The sequence below is a fragment of the Etheostoma cragini genome, chromosome 7 (assembly GCF_013103735.1).
Source record: "Etheostoma cragini isolate CJK2018 chromosome 7, CSU_Ecrag_1.0, whole genome shotgun sequence".
Taxonomy (NCBI): Eukaryota; Metazoa; Chordata; class Actinopteri; order Perciformes; family Percidae; genus Etheostoma; species Etheostoma cragini.
The window spans coordinates 27,565,563-27,567,362 of NC_048413.1; the positions used below are offsets into that span (position 1 = coordinate 27,565,563).

A 1,800-nucleotide genomic window follows, 5' to 3' on the forward strand; every position below is an offset into this window, starting at 1 on the left:
GACGGGAGCAGAGGAGGAAGAGGAGGAGGGACGGGAGGAGAGGAAGAGGGACGGGAGGAGAGGAAGAGGAGGAGGAGGAGGGACGGGAGGAGAGGAGGAAGAGGAGGAGGAACGGGAGGAGAGGAGATAAAGGAGGAGGAGGACGGTGTAAAAACCTTGAAAGCCGTTTTCTGTCTCTCTTACTTCCGTGTGATTGGACTCTTGATTGAGTTGCCATGGATACCGCAGCCAGCAGCAACGAGTGGTGCTTTGTGGGAAACGTAGTCGACTCCAGGGACGTCTACGGTGTCTCACAGCTGCCAAAAAAACAAATGCAGAAGCAACGTTTTTATTATTGGTGCTTCATCATCTTCTTCATCGGCAGGTTGTCGGTTCAATTCCCTGCTGATGATGTCACAGAGAGGCCCCGCCCACAAACAGAAAAACACGAAAATCTGCCGTTTTATATTAATTTTTTTTTTGTATTCGGTGTAAATATTAAATAATAATAATAATACACCAGCTGATGTTTTCAAAACGTGATCACCAAAGTAAACAATGAATAACTAGAACAGGAAGTGACAAAATAAAAGCTCAGAACATTCCTCCGAGATACATATATATATATATATATATATATATATATATATATATACATATATTTGAATTTTAAAAAACCTGACGTAGATTTGTTTTACTACGCAGGTTGCTAAACTTCAAAAGGCGATTTTTTGGGACCGTGTCTCACGGGAGCTTCTGATTGGCTCAGAGAGAAAGACGAAAACATCAGAGAGAAAACTTTATGATTTCCTCCAGAAATGAAGAAAAAGTTTAATTTGAGTCGCGAAGCAGCCGAAAGTTCAGTTTCTCTTTGTTTCTTTAACCCTTGCGTTGTCTTTACGTCGGATTTGACCCGAAGGCAACGTTGTGTTTTAATATCGGAAATAAAGGAAGTCGGAATACGGGTGAAAAATGTTGGAAAAAGCGGCAAAATTGCAGAAGAAAAAAAAATCCAAAATACAAAAACCTTCATAAAAAAACTTCGTAAAAAGCAAGAAAATCGTTACAATGAGGGGAAAATGTTTTTCATGGTCGACGGGAAGACGACACGACGGTTAAGTTAAATTAAATTTTCTTTTAACCCTCGCGTTGTCTTTGGGGTTAAATTTGACCCCGAAGACAACGTTGTGTTTTTATATCTGAAATAAAGGAAGTCGGAATACGGGTGAAAAATGTCGTGAAAAGCGTCAAAACCGATGAAAAAAAAAAAAAATCTAACATAACAAAAAAACACAAACACTTCGTGAATTTTTTTGTTGTATTTTGCTTCGTTGAGAGAAGGGAAAACAACACAAGGGTTAAAAAAATACATCGGATTTAACCGTTGCGTTGTCTTCCATTCTTTCCGCTTCTCTCAATGTCTCTGTTGCGTTTTTTTATGAAGTTTTTGTAATTTGTTTTTGTATTTTTAATTTAATTTTTTCATCAATTTTGCTGCTTTCCCGACATTTTTCACCCAGATTTCGACTTCCTTTATTTCCGATATTAAATAAAAAAAACGTTAAACGGGTCAAATTTGCCCCCGAAGACGACGCGAGGGTTACCTGCAGGAGGAGGAGACACGTTTCCCGTCTTCAGGTGTCTTCTGTATTTTCCCACCTGTGGCGATTTATCGTATTAAAGGAGCGTTACGGCCAATTTTTACGTTAATCTCGATCGTTGTGAATAAGCGAGGGCTGTCATTAGAAAGAACTACGAATCGGCGCCGGCAGCTCGGAGAAGCTAGCGCTCCCCGTTAGCTCCAATGCTAGTTGTTGGGGG

General features: G+C 40.1%; 1 protein-coding gene across 1 annotated transcript in view; it reads right to left on the reverse strand.

Annotated features, from left to right (window-relative positions):
* Positions 1–1,579: 1,579 nt before the first annotated feature.
* Positions 1,580–1,800, reverse strand: part of lhfpl4b (LHFPL tetraspan subfamily member 4b) — a 3,055-nt gene continuing 2,834 nt past the window's right edge. Inside the window, exon 4 of the mRNA XM_034877899.1 lies at positions 1,580–1,638. Coding sequence (XP_034733790.1) covers positions 1,580–1,638 — 59 coding nt within the window. The remainder of the gene's footprint in view (positions 1,639–1,800) is intronic.